Below are 21,919 nucleotides of genomic sequence, written 5' to 3'. Positions count from 1 at the left end.
AATTTCCCAAAGACAGGGAGATTGTGTGTGTGTGTGCGTGTGTGCATGCGCACACACGCACACACTTCTCATGAGAACAATCAGGAAAAAATAGCGTTTCATATTTGATATTTCAAAAAAGTACTGAGGTAGTTCCTGGAAAACAGAACTTTTCACTCTTCATACTTCTTCACTATTTAGGTTTTTAAAAAACTTTTTTATTTTGAAACAATCTTAAGCATACAGAAAAGTTACAAGAACACTACGAAGAACCTTCTTTCCCAGAAGTTGTTGACATACCAGGTCACCCTTTATTTCCTCAAATGACCACTATACCCACATAACCACTATACAACCACAAAAATCAGGAAATTAACATTGACACATTACTGTCATTAATACAGATTCAAGTCAGGGTTTACCAGCTGCCCCAGTGATGTCCTATGTAGCAAAGGATTCTCTCCAGAATCGTGCATTGTTTTTATCACGTCCACAACCACAAAAATCAGGAAATTAACATTGACACATTACTGTCATTAATACAGATTCAAGTCAGGGTTTACCAGCTGCCCCAGTGATGTCCTATGTAGCAAAGGATTCTCTCCAGAATCGTGCATTGTTTTTATCACGTCCAGTGATTTCTTCCTGGCATTTAATGTAACATTTAAATACTAGAATTTGCAGTGGGCAGAAAAAGCATATAAAAGAACTGTTCATAAATTTCAGCTTTAGATTGCTATTGTACACATCAGTTTGAATACAGGAAATCTGGAACATATGTATCTATATAATTTTAAATACAGAAATATTCTATTCAGTTTCTGTGTATATATGAAGTATCATAAATTTATACTTTGTGTCATTTATTTTTATTTCTAATTGTTTTATTTCAAGTTTATCACAGTTTAAAAAAAGAAGGGGGAGTGATGTCACTGAAAAAAGAGAGATGGGGAAAGATGCTTCCCTTGTAAAACTAAATAAAAACTTATAGTATCCAGTTCATCAGAGAACTCTCCAGTTCAGTGTTTTTGTTTTCTGTCTCTTCAGTCCTCCTGAAAAGTGTGAAGAATCAGGTTTTTCAGATTCTCTTCATAAGATTCTCTTCAGGACTGAATGATGGTGAATTCTGAAATATTCTGGTAGATTTTAGTAGCTTTTCAATTGTAAAGAGATCAGAAGGACTTTAAACAGGGCAAGAGAGGTAGAAGGAGGCAGGAAGACAAAGGGTGGCCCCAGGGGCAGAGATGGGAGACAGAAATGCCTAGTTGGGCCTGAGCCGCCCAGGAACACCCTCACTCAGGTACATGTACCAGAGAAAGGATGCACTCATGGTTGCTCTTTGTTCCTCTTCCAGTGAAGATTGACTTTCCTCCCTCTCATCATTTCCTTCATCTGACCTGACTGGAAGTACTATGTAGATGGTTAGCTAAGCACCTAGTTTCATATAAATACCAGTAATTAACATGATTTTTTTTTTTTTGAGTCAGGCTTGAGTGCAGTGGTATAATTCCATCTCACTGCAGCCTCAAACTCCTAGGCTCAAGCAATCTTTCAACCTCACAAGTAGCTGGGACTACAGGTGCACACTGCCATGCCAGGCTAATTTCGTTTCTGTAGTGTAGAGACGGAATCTCACTGTGTTGCCCAGGCTGGTCTTGAACCCCTGGGCTCAAGCCATTTTCCTGCCTTGGCCTCCCAAAGTGCTGAGATTACAGTCATGAGCCACCATGCCTGGCCTAATATTTGTTATAAATTTGAGTTTCAATAATGATTGTTTTATTTGGGACTGTCAAAAATACTACATGTCAATACATTTGATTTTTTTTAAGATTAAAGTAGATTGAAATACATTTTGTTTAAAAGAGTTGCACTTTTCCTTTTGATATGTTACTATAGACCTTGAGATAGATGACTCTTTTCTGTGGTGCTGTCCCAAGCTAGCCTAGAGCTGGGCAACACTATTTTCAAGAATAGATTTTACTAGTGTGTATTCATGTGGATTTTTCTCTATTTGGTAATATTGCCTTTTTTTTAAATTATGAAAGTAATATATGCTCATGGTTAAAAACTAGGAAAATAAAAAAGAATATGTATTATTTTACAACTCATAGACACCACTGTTAACATGTTAGTGTATTTGGTATCATTAAAAATTCTTAGCTGAGTGTGGTGTCTCATGCCTGTAATCCCAGCACTTTAAGAGGCTAAGGTGAGAGGATTGCCTGAGTCCAGGGATCTGAGACCAACCTGGGCAACTTGGCGAGACCTCGTCTCTACAATAAATTTTTTTAAAAAAATTAACCAAGCATGGTAGCACATGCCTATAGTTGCAGCTACTTGGAAGGCTGAAGCAGAAGTATCGCCTGAGCTCAGCAGGTCAAGGCTGCAGTGGCTGTGAGTGTGGCACTGTATTCTAGCTGAGGGACAGAGAGAATCTGACTCAAAGAAAAAAGAAAAAAAAATTTTCAAAAATTATTGTCATTATTATTATTTTTAGAGACAAGGTCTTGTTCTGTCACCCAAGATGGAGTGTAAAGATGCAATTATAGCTTACTGTAACCACAACCTTCTGGGTTCAAGCAGCCCTCCTACCTCAGCCTCCTGAGTAGCTGAGACTAGGAACACACTACCATACTTGGTTAATTTCTTTTTAATTATTTTTTTAGAGATGGGGTCTTGCTTTGTCACCCAGGCTGGTCTCAAGCTCCAGCCTTTACGTGATCCTCCTGCTTTGGCTTCCCAAAGTGTTGAGATTACAGGTGTGAGCCACCACACCTAGCCTCAAAAATTATTTTTAATAATTATACAATATTCCATCCCACAGACCTAACTTATTTAATCATTCCTCTGTTGTTGGACACCTGGATTTTTTCTAAGCTTTTATAGCTATTAAAAGCCTTTTTATGAACATCCTTAAATATATATTCAGGATTATTAGTTTTTATTTTGCCCAAATTAGTAAGTTTGAGTAGTTAAGTAAGTTTCAAAATATGCCTTTCTTTCTCTCTGTCTCTCTTTGTCTCTTTTAGTAAATACTTATATAATTTCCTGACCTCTCTAAGTCCTCTCTCTTTCTTGGTGCTGGCCCAAACCATCCTGTTTTTATAAGTGATCAATCAGTTCTAGAAGTCCTCTCTTTTTGAGAACTTTTCATATGTAGTAAAATGTTTTACTTGTATCTCATCTTCTCTCAAGGTGCAAGATGTTAACTAGTTAATCTGATGAACTCATTCCTACTTATTGAAGAGGCTCCCAAGGAATTCATGCTTAATTGTGTCTCCTGTGATAGTGTCTTGGCAGGGCTTTTATGGTTAAGTCATTAGCAATTTTGTTTTGTTTTGTTTTGAGTTGGAGTCTCACTTTGTCACCCAGGCTGGAGTACAGTGGCACACTCACGGCCACCACAGCCTCGACCTGCTGGACTCAGGCCATCCTTCCACCTCAGCCTTCCATGTAGCTGGAACTACAGGCATGTGCCATCACACCCAGCTAATTTTTTGATTTATTGTAGAGTCAAGGTCTTGCCAATTTGCCCAGGCTGGTCTTGAATCCATGGGCTCAGGCAATCCTCTCGCTTCAGCCTCCCAAAGTGCTGGGATTACAGGCATGAGCCACCACACCTGGCTAACAATTTGGATAGAGAGTCTAGCTGGTAAGAAAGGAAGGACTGTGCTGTGATACATTGATGACTCTCCATTTTTTCTCTGCTGCTCCGGTCTTCTCTGTAGTATGAGAATCTTCAGGCTTCCCTATTGCTTTCTGAATGACTGAGATAGAAAACTATAATCAGAGAAGATATATGATATGATGTGATATGATATAATATAAGGTGATGTGATATAAATAATAGTTTATATGACAGTATTAAAAGGCAAAGTAATTTTGGTCATATTTTCATTCTTCACTGCTTAGACTTTCTCTAGCTATCATAAGATTCTCTCGGACCTGAAGACAGACTATGATGTGGTGTTAGCATCATAGTGAATTCTATCTCTGCCTGTAGTTGGTGTGTAACCTAGGGCAGGTCACCCCAATCCTTTGGTCTTCCACTTCCTTACTGTAAAATGAATGTCAAGAATCTTTAACTTCTCTAAGAGTATTGATTCTGATTCCAAAAGTCACCCCATTCAGGCTCACTCAGGGTGGCTTCATTAGGGCTTTGTTGGTATGGATGTGCTAACTTCTTTTTCTTGTATTTTTTTTAAAAGCTATTTTGAACCAGGTGCAGTGACTCATGCCTGTAATCCCAGCACTTTGGGAGGTGGAGGTGAGAGGATTGCCTTAGCTCAGGGGTTCAACACCAGCCTGAGCAACATGGTGAGACCTCGTCTCGACAAAAAAAAAATTTAAAAATTAGCCAGGCATGGTGGCACATGCCTGTGGTTCCAGCCACTTGGAAGGCTGAGGTGGAAGGATCGCCTGAGCCCAGCAGGTCAAGGCTGCAGTGGCCGTGAGCATGCCACTGCACTCCAGCCTGGGCGACAGAGACTCCGACTCAAAAAAAAAAACAAAAACTGTTTTGATACGTAAAAACAGAGTGCTGAGGTGCTATTTATTAAATCCTTTAAAAAATATATAAATAAAATGTTTGTGCCCTCTTACAGTGGCAGCTGAATCCATCTGGAGCTTATGGTCTTGAACAACATGAGCCTGGAAGGAGAGAAAGTAAGTATTCACAAATCCTTTGTTGAGGTTAACTTTTTTGCTAAAGAGAAAAGATACATAGTGAATTTTAATGGTTAGGTGATGAAAATTGTTTCATTAACAAATGAAGCATATTCTTTTTGTGAATTAGTTTCACCATTCAATTAATTCATAAACATTTGTGTGTCTGCCATATTCTAAGTGCTATGGAAAGTGCTGTTTAATCATGACTCTTCTAGAATCTATAGTTTAGCACAAATACCTATGTACAAATTGAATTTGTAAATTAAATTTATATGAAACACTAGACAACAGTGTTCTTCTATCTCAAAAGAAAAGCTCCTAGCAGTGAGAAAGGAAAAATATGTATACTTTATACAAATTTATCTAGGACCAAATAATGAAGATATATATATATATAGTCTTCTAGAGTAAAGCCACAATTGTCCAGATTTGTCAGAGGATGGAAATGTTCTGGTTACTTGAATAATCTGATTACAAAGAATCATCATAGCTACCATAAATAAATTACTAGTCTTCAACACTTTATTATTTCATACTAATACAGGCATTTTGAATGTAATATAATCTTTGGGAAATCTTACAATACCTCAGGCACATAATTTTGGACATTAGTGTTATACAATATTATTTAAAAATACATTATCTGATTGTTTGGGTTCTAGGTAAATGGAAGTTTACTATAAGTTTTCTCAATGATAAATCTTTTTTTTTTAACTTTGAAAAATTGAGAACTATAAAGGTCACTGTGAGAATAATTTCTATGTGAATATATTGATTTTCTGTGTTCCAAATTAGCTTTGTTTTATTCAAATAGTAAATGTATTGTTGTTAGCAATCTAGAAAAAAATATATATCCACTGCATCTTTCAGAAAAAAAGCAAAAATAAAAGAGTAAAATATATGAATCTGATTAAAGAATGTATAATCAGTGACAGTGTTTGAAGAGGCCATGTATTAATCTCCTATTTTTAGAGAAAGGATGCAAAAAGCACTAATCATTAAAAGATGAATTAACTTATCTGCCTTAAAATTAAGGACATCTGTTCTTCAAAATATATCATTAAAAGAGCACAAAGGCAAGCCACCCAGTAGGAGAGGATATTTGCCACTTGTAATCAACAAAGGGCTTATGTCTAGGATTTATTGTTCCTGTATCACTAAGGAAAAGGAAGACATGCCCGTGGCTAAAGTCCCCAGATTGGAAGGAAGGGACAAGAAGAAGGCTTCTGGTTTGCTGGCAGTGTTTTATGTATTGACCCAGATGATGGTTACGTGTATGTTTGCTTTATGACAATTCACTGAACTGTAAGTTTATGTTTTATATGCATTTTTGAACATTTGTTTTATATCAATAAATAACATCCCTGTCTTCTTTCCAACTATACAATAGTTTTATTGAGATATAACTCACATATCATAAATTTACTCTGCACAGAGTAGAATTCAGTGGTTTTAGTACATTTGCACAGTTGTGAGCCATCGCCACAACCTACTTTCAGAACATTCACGATCTTGTGAAGAAAGCTTCTGCCCTCTGCAGTCCCTCTCCATCCCCTGCCCCCAGCCCTGGGCAGCCACTCTTAAGGTGTTTGTGGATTTGTCTTTTCTGTCCATTTCATATAAAGGGAATCAACAGTACGTGTTCCTTTCTAATTTTTGATTCTGTTGAAAAATAGACACAAGAATCAACAGATGAAAGTTGAAACACCAGCTTTGTGGTTGGACGGGGGCTTGACCTCTGTCCAAACCAGTGTGTCCAGCTCCAGGGGGATTTCGGCTGGGTACCCTCTCAGTGTCAGGGACAGAGATGGGAGACAGGTAGTGTGACTGACTGACTACCCAAATAACCTGCAACAGGCATTCTTTTTAAAGAGTCCCAGGGCTTTCAAGAAAATAGGGAAATATCCAGGAAACCGTATTTCCCTCAAAAAGAAATAAATAAGTAGCAATAAGAGAAACATTTTGCTAAAATCTGAATAACAACAGTTAGCAAACACAAAAGCCAGAGTTACAACCTGGGGACATGTAAACTTGGATCTGGAGAGTAAGTCTGGGTCTGCTGCAAGGTGAGTGAACTGAGCTGGGGGTCCCCAAAGAACACTGAAGTGCCTCCACTCAGGTGCACCTCCTGGCTCTTGACAGAAACAAGTATAAAGAGTCTCATCAGGAAAGCAATCTCAACCCAGGCCCACAGGATGTGAAAACGTGAGTTCATGATTGAGAGGTCACCAAACACGGAAGAAAACATGTGAGTGAGAGTGAACTGAAATGACAAACAGCATATTTAGAGCCCAAGGACTTCGTGTTTTGGGGTTATCAAATAGACGGTAAAAAATGTTTAAGAAGCAAAAAATGGTATTGAAAAATGGAGCAATGAGCAAGCCATTTTAAAAAAATGATCAGGCAAATTGAAAATGAATCCGAATTTGAAGAAATGAAAAAATCTGGTTATTAAAATAAACCTCAGTGGATGTGTGACACTGCTGTTTAGTCATAGTGCTCTGTGGGGACTCTGAGTGTGCCACTCTGCAGTGTGGGGCACTACCCTGGAAACCGTGGGACACTCGGCAGCCCTGAGGGAGAGGGCCACACATACCACAGGACCAAGAATAGACATTTAACATATAGTGCAGGACAGTGGCTTACCACAGAAAAGTGATACTGAGGTGCTTAACCCACATAACACTGAAAATCAATCCCAGAGAAATTAAAGACAAGCAAAAAAGGTTAATTGTGTTAAGTTTTATAAGAAGGCATAGAATATCTTTATGACCTAGAGTAGAAGGGATAACTTACACAGGACACAACTAATGCTAGCCATAAAAGAAAAGAATGAACAATTAAAAGAAATTGAGAAATGTATTCCAGTTAAGGACCTCGTGCGCGGGTTCGCTGTTGCAGCACTCACCCTGCGCTCTCTTATTCTCTCTGCTGGTCTCTCTGGGCCATGCCCTGCTTTGCAGAGACCCCCTTCGTTTCCCCCAGCCAAGTGACCAGGCCTGCGAAGAAGGGTGACGTGCAGCTCAGCTTTGCCCGGCTCTCAGAGCACAACCTGGCCCCGACCCAGGGGACCATGCAGCCACGGCTGTGACCCAAACAGTGCCTACGATTATGCAGTACCACCTGTGGAGAAAGGCTGGTGAAAACAGGCACGCAGATAGCTCTTCCTTCTGGGTGTTATGGAAGAGGAGCTCCACGTTCGGGCATGGCTGCCAAACACTTTCTAGATGGAGGAGCTGGTGTCACAGATGAAGATTATAGAGGAAATATTGATGTTGTACTGTTTAATTTGGGCAAGGGAAAGTTTGAAGTCGAAGGTGACCAAATTGCGCCATTTGTGAACTGATTTCTTTATCCAGAAATAGAATAAGTTCAAGTTTTAAATGACACTGAAAGAAGCACTGGAGGTTTTGGTTCCACTGGAAAGAATTAAAATTTATGCCAAGAATAGAAAATGAGAAATTGTGCCTTTGTCTTTAAAAATAGCGTGTTTTGTAAACTTAATAGTTCTACCTTCTAAAAATATTTAATTTCCTTGTGATTAAGAAAAGAGTATCTCTGTTGGGAACACGTAGAAACTTACTTTCTGGTGTTTTTCTTCAGTTGATGGCTACTTGTAAATCTACTTTGTGGTGACCTAATGCAAACAGTGCCTTTTTAAAATCAAATGTAGACTGCAGTGCATGATGGCCCCAGGACATGCTGCTTGGGAGGCACCAACTGCCTCAGACCCAGACAGTGAAGGCAACGCAACCCCGAAGAAGCAAAAGAGTAAAAAGAAAACCTGAATCAGGGCCTCGGTGGAGGACGGAGGCGAGAAGGCCTCGGAGAAGTCCGCCACAGAGGAAGTCCCCCTAAGTACTGAGGCCCAGGCGAGGCAGCTGGCTCAGGAACCGGCCTGGTGGTAGAGCAACTGGAGTTGGACCTCAAGATGCAGAAACTGACCCCGAAACAGAAAGAGCAGGCTCTTGGGGCAGTAAGAACCCTGTGTAGCGAAAGAACTCTGCTAACCCAGAAGAGGCAGCTGGTGTGCTCCTTGTTTGGGGACCTCAGGACTCAGATGGAAGCAGAGTGGCGTGAGGCTCTGCGAGCTCTCGGGGCTGCTGCCCTTTCAGCCCAGGTGCATATTCTGTAAATGAAGCCACCAGGAAGAAGAGCCGAAGGGTCTGCAAGCCTCGCCCTGCAGTGAAAGCCAAAGCCACTCTGGACACAACCGATGAAGAGCTTAGGTTCAGTTTCTTTTAACCTTTTCCTGATCCTGGAAACATCCATTTCTCCTGAGTGGTACAGGAGTTTGTCTTGAGTTAAGAGCCTCTCCAGGAATCCTTTGTTGGCAGATATGGGGTTGTTCTGTCCCTGGTTTTCGAGGCTCTAGGACTATTGGGCAGGTGGGAGACTATCAGACAGACGTAAGGCCTCATTTGTTTTCAGATGATATGTCTCTCCTGTTGGAAGACAGAGAAGTCTGTTTAGGAAATCTACAATAAATTGAAGTCAGTGCTCATTGTGTTGTAGAAATAATATTGTTCTCAGACTTTAGGATTAAATTAAGTAGCTGTTGGTAACAAGGATGAGTGAGGAAGCTATGTATTTGTACATTGGTTCTCACTTTTTTTTTTTTTTGAGATGGAGTCTCACTCCGTCACACAGGCTGGAGTGCAGTGGCATGCTCACGGCCACTGCAGCCTTGACCTTCTGGGTTCAGGTGATCCTTCCATCTTAGCCTTCCAAGAAATGGGAGCCACAGGCATGTACCACCACGTCTGGCTAATTTTTTGACTTATTGTAGAGATACAGTCTCGCCAAGTTGCCCAGGCTGGTCTTGAACCCCTGGACTCAGGTAATCCTCTCGCCTTGTCCTCCTAAAGTGCTGGATTACAGGCTTGAGCCACCATGCCTTGCCCGGTTCTCACTTTTAAAGGATGCCCTGTCAAATTATTTATAGCTTTATGCCATTATATCAAGTGCCATAAATCTCTATTTTTGATTAAAATGGGTAACGAGTGGAAAAAAATAAAATAAAACAAAATATGCATCAATTAAAGACAAAAAAGAAGCCCATATTATTTAATTCAATAACTGATACTCTGGTTTAAAAAAAAAGGACTTATCGTCTCCAAGAGACATTATAAAGAAAGTGAAAAGACCAGCCATCTGCTGGAAGAATGTATTTTCCACACATGACAATGAGCTAGTTTCCATGACATGTATAAAAGTCTTACAGAGTGGGTTTAAAAGAATTTAAAAGAGAAGGAGTAAAAGACAGTCATTAGTATTTCACAACAGAAGAAACTCAAATGTCCAATAAAGACATGAAAAGATGATCAAACTCACTAATAGAGAAATGCAAATTAAGATCCCATTGAAGCAGTGTTTTATACGTATTAAATTTGCAAAATCAAAGTTTACCAATACCAAGTCCTGGTAAGGATATGATTCATTAGGAACTTCTGTATTTTGCTGATTGGACTGAAAGTTGTACAGCCACCTTGGAAAACTATTTGGCCTTATCATTGTAAGGCTGAGAGTGCACATAAACTCATGATCCAGCAATTCAGCTTCTAAGTATATGCCCTAGAGAAGCTCTTGTGTATTGTATAAGAGACAGAATTTATTTCAACATTTTCTTAAAAGTAAAAACTGGAAATAGCACATATGTTTATCTTGGGAGATTAGATTAAAAATATAATGGTGTAAGCCAGGTGCAGTGGCTCACACCTGAAACTCCAGCAACCTGGAAGGCTAAAGAGGGAGAATTGCTTGAGACCAAGAGTTCAAGGCCAGCCTGGACAACATATCAAAACCTTGTCTCTAGAAAATTAAAATAAATAGCCGGATATGGTAGCCAGTACCTGTAGTCCCAGCTACTTGGAAGGCTAAGGCAGAAGGTCACTTGAGCCAAGTAGTTTGAGGTTACAGGGAGCTATGATAACGCTATAGTACTCCAGCCTGGATGACAAAGTGAGACCCTGTCTCTTTAAAAAATAAAAATAATGAAATACATGTATATAACAGTACATTCCCACAATGGACTACTATATAGCAGTAAAAATAAATGAACTATAGCTACATTCTTCAACGTGGATGCAATAAGCAATTCTGAAAGAAAGCTGCAAAATTGTTATAATTTCTGTATAAAGTTTAAAAAGAAGGCAAACAGTATATGTTTAATATATGTGGCAAAATCATAGTTGAGAAGTAATGGAATGATAATCATGAAATGCAAGGTAAGAATTACCTCTGAATGAGTGAAAGGGATGGGAAAGACAGGGACAGTGGCATCTGGTGATGTTCTAGTGGCCAGGCTGGACAGCATGTTTCTTTTTTCACCCTGTCCCCCATACAAAGAGTTTTGATCAGCTAGTGCAAATGTAAGCAAGATATAGCACTATGGGGGCAGTAGGTTCTTGTGTGTTCATTTTCTCGTTAGGCTTTAGAATGCCCATCTGCACTACATATATTTTTTTTTATGTTTCAAATACTAGGGGGTTAGGGGCCTTTCCAGATCAAGCCTGAGCTGTGACAGGAGTGTCTTTAGGATGGGAAAACAGAGAGCAGCACACAGGTTTGGAGCCAGGCAGATCCCTCAAAAGATGGGAAGAAAACAGGCACAGAACACTTTTGCCAGTGATGCATATGTTCATTGTCTTGTCTGTGGTCATGGTTTCACGGATGTGTGCCTATGTCAGAACTCATCAAATTGTATGCTTTATTTTATTTTTTGAGTCGGGATCTCACTCTGTCACCCAGACTGGAGTGCAGTGGCATAAACATGGCCCACTGTAGTCTCAAACTCCTGGGCTCAGACAATCCTCTCCCCACCTACTGAGTAGCTGGGACAACAGGTGTATGCCATGACACCACTGCACTAAACCCTGGGTGACAGAGAGAGACCCTGACTAAATAAAATAAAATAAAATGTTTAAAAAAAAATATGTGCAGTTTATTGCAGCTTTAAAACACGTATGGTTTATCGTACAAATAAATCTTAAAAACAAAAGTCAGCAGCTGAGCACAGTGGTTCATGCCTGTGATCATAGTGCTTTGGAAGCCAATGTGGGAGGATTGCTTGAGCCCAGGAGTTTAAGCCCAGCCTGGGCAACATAGCAAAACCTCATCTCTACAAAAAATTTAAAAAGTTAGCTGGGCATGGTGGTGTGTGCCTTTAGTCCCAGCTACTCAAGAGGCTGAGGTGGAAGGATCGCCAGAGCCTAGGAGATTGAGGTTGTCGTGAGCAGTGATTGTGCCATTGCCCTCCAGCCTGGGAGACGGAGTGAGACCCTGACTTAAAACAAAAACAAAAGCAAAACAAAAAGCCAGGAAGAGGTTGAAGCCAAACTTTTCTTCCAGCCTGCCCAGTCAGATAAGTCCATATTCCTTCCTTAGAGGAGTGTGAATGGCAAAGAGTCCTCCATACTCTCTATGCCACACACAGTTTCCACCTCCCTTTGGAGGGAGTGGGTGGGTAATAGGTGCATTTTGTTTCTTTCATCCTAAAAATAGGGACTTTGCCCCAAAATAAATTTCGTAAATGAATTATTTGCCCTATATGATTTGTTGAGTGAATCCAGATTTTAAAAGGTCAGAGGCTGAACTATCCAGTGTGAGTTGTCTAGAATCAGTTCTTCAGTCGACGAGGTGGAGGTAACATCACACTGTTTCGCTCCTACAACCTGTATGACTGACACAAATGCCCAGGCATTCGAAGTGAAATTTTCCTGACTTGAAGTTATTCTTGATACTAGATGGTGTGTTGAGAGCCGTCCCTCTGAATGAAGACCAGCACCGAAACAAGAAGCTGTGTCTTGGAGACCACTGAGGCCTGTCTACACTCAAGTGGAGGCCGCAAGAATTTTTTTACTGCACTTCGATGATTCAGCCTTGTTAACTCAGAAAATAAGGATGGATTTTGTGAATAAGTGAAAAGTTTTTTTAAGGACGCTAATCTACTTCTAGGATACAAATGAGGTGACTGAGAATATTTTATTTTAGATTTGTGTGTGGTTTCCATAATGTAGTAATGTGTTCTTTTATTACACTAAATGAAGTAGCAATAATTAAAGAGACCAGTGTAATCACCAGCAGGTATTGATTTCTATTTATCTTGACTTTATATTATATTAACCAACTTGAAAGGAGTTGGTTCCCTGGAGGTCGTGCCTCTGCAGGGAATCACATACCTTTTGAGAAATGTTAACTCCTTTGGATTACAGTTAAAAGGATGACAATTAATAAACTGCTCCAGGAAAATAAATGTCATTTTTTAGAAGTCAGTGTATAGCTCATCAGAAGGTCACATTTATACGCAAAGCTTTCTTGTAACCAGAATGTACTTAATGAGGATTGGCTCATAAAAATAAAGTTGGTGTTGGTCTCCATGTAAAAGGGGTATTTTTTAATTGTTAATTTCTCTTAAATATTTTGCTATGTAAAATCTCAATGCCTTGGTGGACTACGATCCAGTTATACCACTGATCTGGGGTAGCAATAGGAAGAGAATATTATTCTTAGACAGTGTTGTTATTTGATATCCCTAACTCCTGAAGTCATTTACTCTTGAATCTCAAATTTGGTTATGATGTTAACAGATAAGAAGTATTTGAGTCTGGAATATTGAAACCGGTCTTTTTAGAATTCCATTCATAAATGTTGCCCTCATATAATTTTCCCCTCCATATAATTAACACAGTGTCTCATGGCTTTGACCTTAGAAAGGGGAAGACCTTTTAAAAACATTTACAAACCTCAAGAATACTGAAAGTCTTGAAAGCAAACATTGTGGTCATTTCGGCTACATTCCAGATTGCTCTATAATTTTTCTCTTTTTTATTTGCTGAGAAACTTTCAAAAAACTAGTCCAAAGATGAAAGTACTTGTTTTGTGCTCTCCTAGGGTCAGGGAGGGTTTGGCAGTGGCCTGTGCCACGGGCCTGGGGCAAGTTTCATGAGAAACATCCCCCGGGTATGTGGCAGTCAGGTGCCATGCTTTTGTTCCTTTGCATGACCTCACAGGGCCTCTCAGGGCCTCCTACAGGGTTCTGAGAATTACACACAGCACAACCCAAATGTTGGTTCGATGTCCCAGCATGGACAGCAGCCTACATAGGTCCGTGGGAGTTCAAAGTGCTGGGATTACAAGAGTGAGCCACCATGCCCGGCCTCTAATGCCAGTTTGAAAACCACTAGTTAAGCAGTTCTTTAATATTCATCAATATAACAACACTGAGATAGTTGGCCTCCCAAGTTGCTTTATTAATTCCACGTGCTTAAGTTCTAGGATTTTTTTTTTTTAACTAATATGTCAGCTACACCTAATATCATATGAATCAATTAGCAAATATTTGGTAAGACTGCCAAGTTGTGGATTTGTGTTTTGGGCACTGGGATGGGATATCAGAAGGGAGAAACATACAAATGGGAAAAGCCATGATTAGAGAGTGAAAAATTGGTATTTCCAGGGTACTATTAAAATGGCCATGATCATGCCATTGTTTTCTCCTGTACAGCTGGTCAAATTTCAAGAAACAATTATTGAGGCTTTACTATGTAGCACCAGAAGGTAAACTTTATGAGGGCAGGGATACACACACACACACACACATTTGTACATTTTTTAAACCTCTGAATCCCAGTGCCTAGAGCAGTAACTGTCGCATGATAGTCATTGAGTGCATATTTGTTGGTTGATTGAATGACTGCTTGACACTGGATAGACCTGAGGATGAATATGTGAGAAATGCTCCCTGATCTCTAGACACAGTCTAGTGAAAAATATAAGCCTGGAATCAAGTAAGAAAAATGATCAAGCTGAATGCAGTGGCTCATACCTGTAATCCCAGGACTTTGGGAAGCCGAGGCGGGAGGATCACTTGAACCCAGGAGTTCCAGACCAGCCTGGGCCACATAGCATGACCTCATCTCTACAAAAAATAAATTAGCCAGGTATGGTGGCACATCCCTGTAATCCCAGCTACTCCTGAGACTGAGGTGGAAGGATCGCCTGAACCCAGCAGGTCAAGGCTATAGTGGCTGTGATTGTGCCACTGCACTCCAGCCTGGGGGACAAAGTGGGACTCACCCAGAAAGGAAGGAAGGGGAAAGAAAAAGAAAAGGGAAGAAGGGAAGAAGGAAGGAGGGAAGGAAGGGAGGCGGAACGGGAAGGAGGAAAGAAAGAAAAAGAAAAAAAAATGTGTGTTCTTTTGGCAATACCAGACCCATTGAATCAGGCCTTTTGGGGAAAGGCCCAGCAAGCTGGGTCGTCACAAGCCCCCAGGTAGTTCTGGTGACCCTCAGGGCGGAGAGCCCCCCCATTGTGGATGTCCCTAGAGGAGCAGTGGTGGCACAGGAAGACATACAAACCTCTAGGGAGGCAGGAAAGGCAGGGGAGGTGTGAGGTGGTGCCTGAAAGGGGCCCGCAGGTTTGCCAGACAAACAGCGAGCACAAGACAAATTTCTGTGAGAAAGTCGTTGCTGGTGACTCGGTGATGATTTGACACCTGCAGGAAGGGTGAAACGCTCTCTTTCCCATCTCCAACTGCCTTTTGATGGCATGGGTTCTAAATAAACTGAAGGGCAGGAGAGAGTGACACAGGATGCAGGGCCACATGCACTTAAAAAAAATACCTTAGTGAAAAAACAGTGGCAGCGGCAGCAACAATTGCAAATATTTATGGAGTCTACTACTATGATCCAAGCCCCCAAATCAAGAAAATGTGAATGCTGATGGAAATAAAGGTACTAGTTCAAACTGCCTAGCTAGTTTTCTGGGAAAACAAAAACAAAAACAGACATCCCCAAAGAGCCTTTTTGTGTTCCATGTAGCAACCAAGATAGCAGTTCATTACATGTGCAACTGTTTATTTCAGTTAACGTCACAGCCAATGTGATGTCTCCAAGCAGTCATCACTCTCTTTATTTGGTGGGATAATCAATGATTAATGCACCTGACCACATTATCATAGCTCTTTGCACAATGATTCTGTGTACTTTTATAAACCTTTGAGTATCATTTTACTATTATTATTATTATTTTGAGTTCGGGTCATACTCTGTCACCCAGAGTGCAGTAGCACAACTATGGTTCACCACAGCCTCCCCCTTCTGGGTTCAGGTGACCCTTCCACCTCAGCCTCCTGAGTAGCTGGGACTACAGGCACATGCCACCATGGCCAGTTTTTAAAAATTTTTTGTAGAGACAAGGTCTCGTTATGTTGCCTAGGCTGGTCTCACACTCCTGGACTCAAGCGATCCTCCTGCCTCAGCCTCCCAAAGTGCTTGGATTACAGGCATGAGCCATCATATCTGGCCAACTTTACTATTTAAACAGACTGAAACATTTTGCTGTTGTGATGTTACTTGTTTAATTATAGCTAAGATTTTCTAAAGTCAAATATTTTTTCAGTTCAGGCAGTGAGGCAGTGGCAAAAACAGGGTGCTTGCTGGTTGCATTTTTTTAAAATGGGGCATGCATTTATTAGAACTCTTAAGACTGGAACTCCGAATCCCCCTAGTCCAGGGTTCATCCACGGGAACACGGTCAGCGTGTTGGGTGCCATCATTTGCCATGGTTCAGGACTGGCCCACACCCACCAAGTGCCATTTGAATCATCTGGAAATTTTGGTAACACAGGACGCCCTGTGGGGGTTGGGATGGTGGCCTGCCCTGGGTTGAGCCCAGCTGACGGACACAAGGTGTTGCATCACCCCTTCAACCCTCCTCCAAAGGGACAGGTCAGTCAGCCTCTGTTCCAGCACTCCCAGTGACAAAGATACCCCCAACTCCTAAAGCCATGTTGGACTGTCCTCATTATTGAAATGTTTACTTGTGTGCAACAAACTCCTCCTCTGTCACTCCTCTCATTTCCATCATCTGTCCTGGGTCTGCAACACAGACCTCTTTGTGTCTCATCCTCTCCCCCCATGAACTCCCTGTAGGCGCTTGAAAGCAGCCATTGTGTCCCATGACAGTCTCCCACCTCTCCTGGAAACTTACTGTGTCATTACACACAGGTTTGCCTTTTATTTTATTTTATTTTATTTTGAGTTGGAGTCTCACTCTGTCGCCCAGACTGGAGCGCAGTGGCCGCTCCCGGCCACCGCAGCCTCGACCTGCTGGGCTCCAGCGATCCTTCTGCCTCAGCCTTCCGAGTAGCCGGAATTACAGGCATGCGCTACCACGCCCGGCTGATTTTTTTATTGTAGAGATGAGGTCTCGCTGCCCAGGCGGGTCTCGAACTCGCGGGCTCAGGCAATTCACTCACCTCAGCCTCCCAAAGGCGAAGCAATTTTTACATCATCCCATTTAATTTTCACACCTTGAAGTAGGGATTATCCTTTCCATTTTTAAGATAATGAAATGGGCCAGGCATGGTGGCTCACTCTTGTAATCCTAGCACTTTGGGAGGCTAAGGTGGGAGGATGGCTTGATCTCAGGAGTTTGAGACCAGCCTGGGCAAAATAGCGAGATCTCATCTCTACTACTACTACTACTACTACTACTACTACTAATACTAATAATAATGAAATGAAGGCGGCTCAGGTTGAATGACTTGCCCAAGACTACTCGGCTAATCATTGGCAGAGCCAGGATACAAACCTGCCTTTCTGCTCCAAATTCAACACCTTTCGTAATTCTCACAGTATTCATTATATTTTGTCCAGCCTTTTCCTGTCTGGTGTCTTCTGTCCTTCCATCTGCAACACTGCTTGTCCTCTATGGCAAAAGGCATTCGTGGCCCCAAGTTTTCACCCTTTCCTGTATTCACACATTTTACCAAATGGCTTTGAGGGTCCATCAGCAGGTGGAATATATGTCTCCACCTTTGACCGGGGTTCAATGGAATGAGGTAGAAATGTCCTTATAACAGTTCTGCCGTCAGGCCTCAGGAAGCCTGTGTGTTTCCACTTCTTCTGGTGTTTCTGCCATCACCAAACACGTGGAGCAGAGCCCCCCAGCCAGCCCACCTAGAGCAGGTGAACCCCATCCAGCCCACAGACTTGTGAAGAAATCATTGGTTTTATTTAAGTTATTGCAATCACGGGGTGGGGGGGTTCTTCTTTTAAATTTTTATTTGGAAGATGTATCAGTTAAGTATACAGATGTACATTATGCAGGTACCCTTGTTGATGAGGTGTGTCCCCCTCCCCTGGCAGTTTCCCACTACAGCCAATCCTGCCCCCTGGTGGGGGGGGCTCTTATGTAGCAGTTGCCAAGCGATACATTCTCCAATTTTCTTTTATTTATTTTTGAATCAGAGTCTCACTCGGTCACCCTGGCTGGAGTACAGTGGCATGATCATAGCTCATTGCAGCCTCAAACTCCTGGGCTCAAGTAATCCTCCCACCTCAGCCTCTAGAGTAGCGGCGACTACAACAAGCACATGCCACCGTATTTGGCTGATTTAATCTTTTGCAGAGACAAGGTCTCTCTGTGTTACCCAGGTTGACCTCAAACTCCTGAGCTCAAGTGATCCTCCCACCTGTAATCCCAAAGTGCTGGAATTATAGGCATGAGCCACCACACCTGGCCTACATTTTTGCAACTTACCAAAAACAAAGACTTCCCTTACCCACTTGGTCCCTGTGTCTTCATTACTCAGAAGCCTGTACCTGACTTCCTCATCTTTCATCTAGTCCACAAACCTTGGCTGTCTTTCTGCCCGCCCTCCCCTTGGGAAGATGACCCCCACTCCTAGTGGCTGAGTCCTACTTGGTACCTGGGGACTTTTCTTCTAGAACTTGCTTTTGGCTTTCATGGCACTTCCCTCCTCATGTTCTCATTTACCTCAGCCTCTCCTCGTGTTTCTCCTCTCTCCCCTCTCCTCCCAGGGGTCTCGCCCGTCGCCTTCCCTGGCAAGGACCACCAACTTGCGAACAGCCATTTCCAGCCCATGTATGTCTTCCCAGGTGTGGCCATGCGTGCATGTCCACTAGGCAGCTCTCGGGCCTGACGGTTTATACGGGAAATGATCCCCGCGTGAAGGAATGACCAGTGTGGGTGAGCATGGCGAGGGTCCCAGCCCGGAAGGTATGGCAGGGATCCAGGTGACAGGTGTCGTGGCCTGTCAGCGTCACCAGAAACCCCTGTCTGACCTCCCACACTTCTACTTGCAGAGCTGGAGTTTTGTTTTTAGACTCAGTAGAGGTCTTCACGTTTATCTTTATTAAGTGTAGCCATGATCAGATTTAACCCCGCACGGCAGCCCATCCTGCCCTTGTTAATTTTGCTGTGTACACGAATTAGGCATCCCTCCCAGGCGCCTGCAGCTCGGGCATTTGCTAACACGTTGCATCAAAATCCCATCCAAGTCATTGGTAACACGGAGAGGAAAGAAAGCGTCCAGCATAAAGATACAGCAAGACCCGTCGTTCGTTTCAGCCACCAGAGGGCTGCATGTCTCAGAAACTGATGCAGGGGCCGCTTGGGACTAGGAAGTGTGAGCACTGCTGGATTCCATGCGCTTTGGAATTTGGGGGACGGGGAGAGGTCCGAGTGAGGGGCGCAGAAGGAAAGTAGGGCACACTGGGGAACTACAGATAATTGTAGCATCAGCCGGCAGGGAGAGGGAGGAAGAGGAGGCTGGCAGGAGAGAGTGAAACCACGAAAGGCCTCGGGAACCCTTCTGAGGAGTGAGAGGGAGCCATGGAAGGATTCTAAGAGGAGACCCCACGATCGTGTCTGCATCTCGAAGCGGTCACTCCAGCGTCAACGTGGATAGCCCTTCTGCGTGGAGTGGAGGGAGAAAGCGCGGGAATGGACGGCTGCGGGCTGGTTCGAAGTGGGAAATGGTGAGGATCTTAGCAAGGGTGGCGCCTGAGAACGGAGGGGACAGGGGACTGTGCGTGAATTGAGCAGGAGGCGGCCGGAGTCGCCCCGCGGGCAGGGGAAGGTGAGGCTGGGCGGCAGGGCGCTCCTGGGGACGCGGGGGGGCCCAGGGAGCGACGGGGGAAGGACACGGTGCGGCTGTGATTCACGAAGCCTGAGCCGTGCGTCGATTCAGAGACCGACGCAGCATTTGCTATGTCCAGACACAGGGCTGGCCCGGGACGTCGCCCGGCTCCGGAGGTCGGCGCCCTGGTGGAGCCAGCCGGCCTCGAGGATGGGGGGCTCCGGGGCTGGGTCCCCGAGGCCCCGAGGGGGCGACAGGCAGAGAGGAAGGATGAGCACAGGGGGCAGCCGCCAGGATGCCAGGAGGGCTGTTCCAGGCAGAAGGAAGAGCACGGGCGAGAGGCCTTGCGGCAGGAAGAGCAGCCAGACTCGGGGGAGGAGCGCGGGCCGGATCCCGCGGGGCTGGGAGGACCGCCGCTTTGGGTTTCATTCTGAGCGTCCAGCGCAGCCACCGGAGGGTCGGGGGGGGCCCTAGCCAGAGGTGACCCGTGGCAAGATCCCCCTGGCGGCGCGGAGACGGCTGCAGCGCAGCTGGGGCGGGCAAGGCAGAGCGCCGCTCAGAGGCGGCACGGGTGTCACAGGCCGCCCCGCCCCTGGGACGTCCCGGGTTTCCTGCGTGAACAACGGGGAATTCAGAGCCGCCCGCGGCTCTGGGGAGCCGGGGTGCGGGCGCGGGATCACGCCTCTCCTGTGGACTCTGCACGCCGGGGACAGCCTGCCAGGCCTCCAGCAGGAGGCCGGTGCACGCTGGCCTTGGAGATCGCGGGTCGGCCTGGAGCCGGAGTTGGGAGGCATCTTGCGTGCCAGGCACAGACCTGAGGCCAGGAGGGGAGGGGAGGGAAGTGGCCGCGCACGAGGCCGCTGGGAGGGAGCGGGGGAGGCCCAGAAGGCACCTGAGAGAGAAGCACCGGAGGGTGAGGTTTCCTGGCGACCAGAAGTAGGGAGCCCAGAGCAGAGGCCCGCCGTCCGGCCACCAGCAGGAGGACAAGAAATTGCCCGTTGGATCTGGTGACACTGCGGCCTTGGGTGGCCCCGGGAAGAGCATTTTCAGGGGTTGGGGGAGGGGCGTTGTAGGGTACATCAGAGGTGAGGAGGTGGCCCGCTTCCCACTTGTGGAGAAACTTGAGAAGTTTCACTGTGAGGGAGCTCAGAAAGATGGAAGTAGGGCTGGAGGGGGTAGGCTGAGGGACCGAGGAAGGGTGTTCCTTATAGTGGGTGACAGTGGGCCCCATGGAGAGCAGAGGCTGGGAGAGATGCAGGGATGGTGAGGGGATGGGGACACGGGTGGGCCACAGAGGCAGACGGGGCCTCGACCGGGGTCTGGGCTGCTCACTCCAGGCCGTTCTCTCCAGGCACTTGGGGAGGTCAACAGGCCTCGGGACTTGCTTGTTGGAGACAGGGGAACCAGAGCCACTAAAGATCACATCGGTGTTAGTGATATGGAAACAGAAAACATGGCAGCACAGGTAACGGAAGTTGGGAAGGCCAGAGGGGACTGTTTCTAGTGGACCCGTTTGGTGTGAATCATGAGTTTGGGATGACGGTTAAGTATGTTACAAGTGGGGAAGTTCAAGGGCGAGTTGATGGAAATGCAGAAAGCTGTGGAACGCTACAGCTGGAGACACATATCTGGTGCAGGAACTACCTGAAAACTTGGGAAGACGTCAGAAAGAAGAGCCAAGACCCAGGAAAAGAATCGAAGGTGTGAGGGAAACTGTCACACACTCCCTACCCTGGCCCTCTCCTCTGGGTGCCTGTCTCCTGGCTGCAGGTCACGCAGTATGCCTGGATTCAGATGTCACAGCACATCAACAACTGAACAAAGCCACTCCACTTGGAAACAGTCCTCGGTCAAGGTGAAGGGCACGCTGGTGCTGCCAGATGCCGCCGGGCAGCTGCAGGCACCCTCTCCCTACACACACACCTCCTTCCTTCCACACCCTTGGCAGCACAGAGTCTCATTCATCCAGGCTGGGCGGGTCATGGTCATGTGAATGTCCTGCTCAGTGCCCAGGAAAGGAACAGAGGCTTCTTTTCCCCACAGAAGGGAAAAGTCTACAGTTAGGGCCTCACCCCTGTCCCCCTACAAGTCCTGGGATTATAGAAGCATGGATGCTGGGGTCCTGGCCAGGACCTCCTCAGGGCAGGGCTGGGGGGAACACAGTGAGGCCTTGGTGGCTCACTGTCGAAAGGAAGGAAGGAAGGAAGGAAGAGGTCATTTCAAGTGGAAAACGGGTAAGGTCTTAAAAATGGGAAAGGCCAGCCGGGCTTGGTAGCTCAGCCTGTAATCCCGCGCCTTTGGGAGGCTGAAGTGAGTGGATTGCCTGAGCCCGCAGGTTTCGAGACCCGCCTGGGCAGCGAGACCTCATCTCTACAAAAAATCACC

The 21,919-nt window shown here is 44.6% G+C and overlaps 1 protein-coding gene and 2 pseudogenes across 4 annotated transcripts in view; all 3 read left to right on the top strand.

Moving 5' to 3' along the window:
• The window catches only part of CDADC1 (cytidine and dCMP deaminase domain containing 1), a 50,389-nt gene extending 37,357 nt beyond the window's left edge, over nt 1–13,032 (top strand). For 2 of the 4 annotated variants that reach the window (XM_021709544.1, XM_021709543.1), the window contains exons 9-10: nt 4,584–4,644; nt 5,785–6,029. In XM_021709544.1, the coding sequence (XP_021565219.1) occupies nt 4,584–4,644; nt 5,785–5,903 (180 nt within the window). In that variant the 3' untranslated portion in view covers nt 5,904–6,029. Of the gene's footprint in view, nt 1–4,583; nt 4,645–5,784; nt 6,030–12,392 lie in introns of those variants that run through there. The other 2 variants (XM_008052035.1, XM_008052037.2) reach the window with 2 other exon arrangements.
• Nucleotides 7,595–8,363, top strand: LOC103253825 (annotated as a pseudogene).
• On the top strand, nt 8,334–8,892 carry LOC103253824 (annotated as a pseudogene).
• Nucleotides 13,033–21,919: the final 8,887 nt, after the last annotated feature.

This window comes from Carlito syrichta, unplaced genomic scaffold (assembly GCF_000164805.1).
Source record: "Carlito syrichta isolate Samal-C Ts95f unplaced genomic scaffold, Tarsius_syrichta-2.0.1 Scaffold254042, whole genome shotgun sequence".
Lineage (NCBI taxonomy): Eukaryota > Metazoa > Chordata > Mammalia > Primates > Tarsiidae > Carlito > Carlito syrichta.
This window is presented reverse-complemented; position numbering and strand designations above follow the sequence as displayed.